The sequence below is a fragment of the Mitosporidium daphniae genome (assembly GCF_000760515.2).
Source record: "Mitosporidium daphniae strain UGP3 chromosome Unknown contig-359, whole genome shotgun sequence".
Lineage (NCBI taxonomy): Eukaryota > Fungi > Microsporidia > Mitosporidium > Mitosporidium daphniae.
In genome coordinates, this window is record NW_013546446.1 from 1 (window position 1) to 1,107 (window position 1,107).

The following is a 1,107-nucleotide window of genomic DNA, read 5'->3' on the forward strand; positions in this document are numbered from 1 at the left end:
TCCATAAGAAGAACCTATACGGAAATTTAGACAATGTAGAGTACCTGTTCTTGCGTATAGCATCCGCTACAAACGTCCACTGCATCTTTGATTTTCATCCCTTCCCTCTCGACAAACTTGGAAGAAATCAAAAGGCACGATATTCCAAGGAGTTGGAGGAAAATCTTTGGAAGAACCTTTGCAGACAGGTAGCGGTCAACATAGTTTATAGCCAAATGTAGGGATTCAAATGAAAGCTCGTAATCATCCACAACTTCGACTAGCCAATCGACAAGAATAGACCTCATTTTGGGTGTAATCTCCTTCTGATTGACCATGTAAAGAGGGCTTGGTGGCTCTTTTTCCTTAAAATTAGTCCAATAGACACACCTTGATCATGAATGAGATCAGATCATAATACAATTCTGACGGAAGGCCCTCTGCAGGTACAAGTAGAGTTCTGCTAATGGGATTCGAATTTTCCACAAACTGCTCGGTGGATACTTTGAATGTTTTCCGCTTCGTCAAGGTCTGTGGAATGCAAGATTCGGGTGTTTTCTAAAAATAAGAAAAGAACCGAACTTTAACTGTCTTGACACATATGGTCGAATGCTGATTTATCGACTGCAGAGAAAGGACTGGTTTTTCTTTTTCAGCTTCATGGTCCCTCTGATTGATCGATATGGGCTTGAGGATATTAAAGGCATCTAATGGCGCTGGATTTTTCAACGGTGGCAGACCATTTTCCTTGTTTTTGTTCATAGATGCAAATCGCATTTCTCATTAAAGAAATATTTAAGGATTGCAAAAGCATCAATTTGGCGGTCAAAGAGCGATATTGCGAGGCGCCAGAAAAGTTGTCTTTAAATTGTTTAATTTAATTTATACGCCTGAAAGTGCCCGCCAAAGAGGTTGTTATACTGTGGCTCAATCGGTATGGATACTGACAACCTGTACTAAACTAGCGTATCCGACGCTGTTTTTTGATCGGCGTCATCAATAGAAAGATTATCGAGCAGAATAGGCTACCAAAAGAGGGCTTTTTTGCCAATTTTAATTAAAAAAATTTAACCCGTCGTCTATGGAATTATACAAGGAATTTGGGTTTGCTATCAATAACTCCATTTT

At 39.6% G+C, this 1,107-nt stretch overlaps 1 protein-coding gene across 1 annotated transcript; it reads right to left on the bottom strand.

Annotated features, from left to right (window-relative positions):
- Nucleotides 1-44: 44 nt before the first annotated feature.
- Nucleotides 45-317, bottom strand: DI09_359p10 (putative cyclin superfamily protein; the record flags this gene model as incomplete). Its single annotated transcript, XM_013382426.1, has 1 exon — nucleotides 45-317. A coding segment is annotated over one exon (273 nt), but the record flags the coding sequence as incomplete, so codon positions are not given.
- Between the last annotated feature and the right edge of the window lie 790 nt (nucleotides 318-1,107).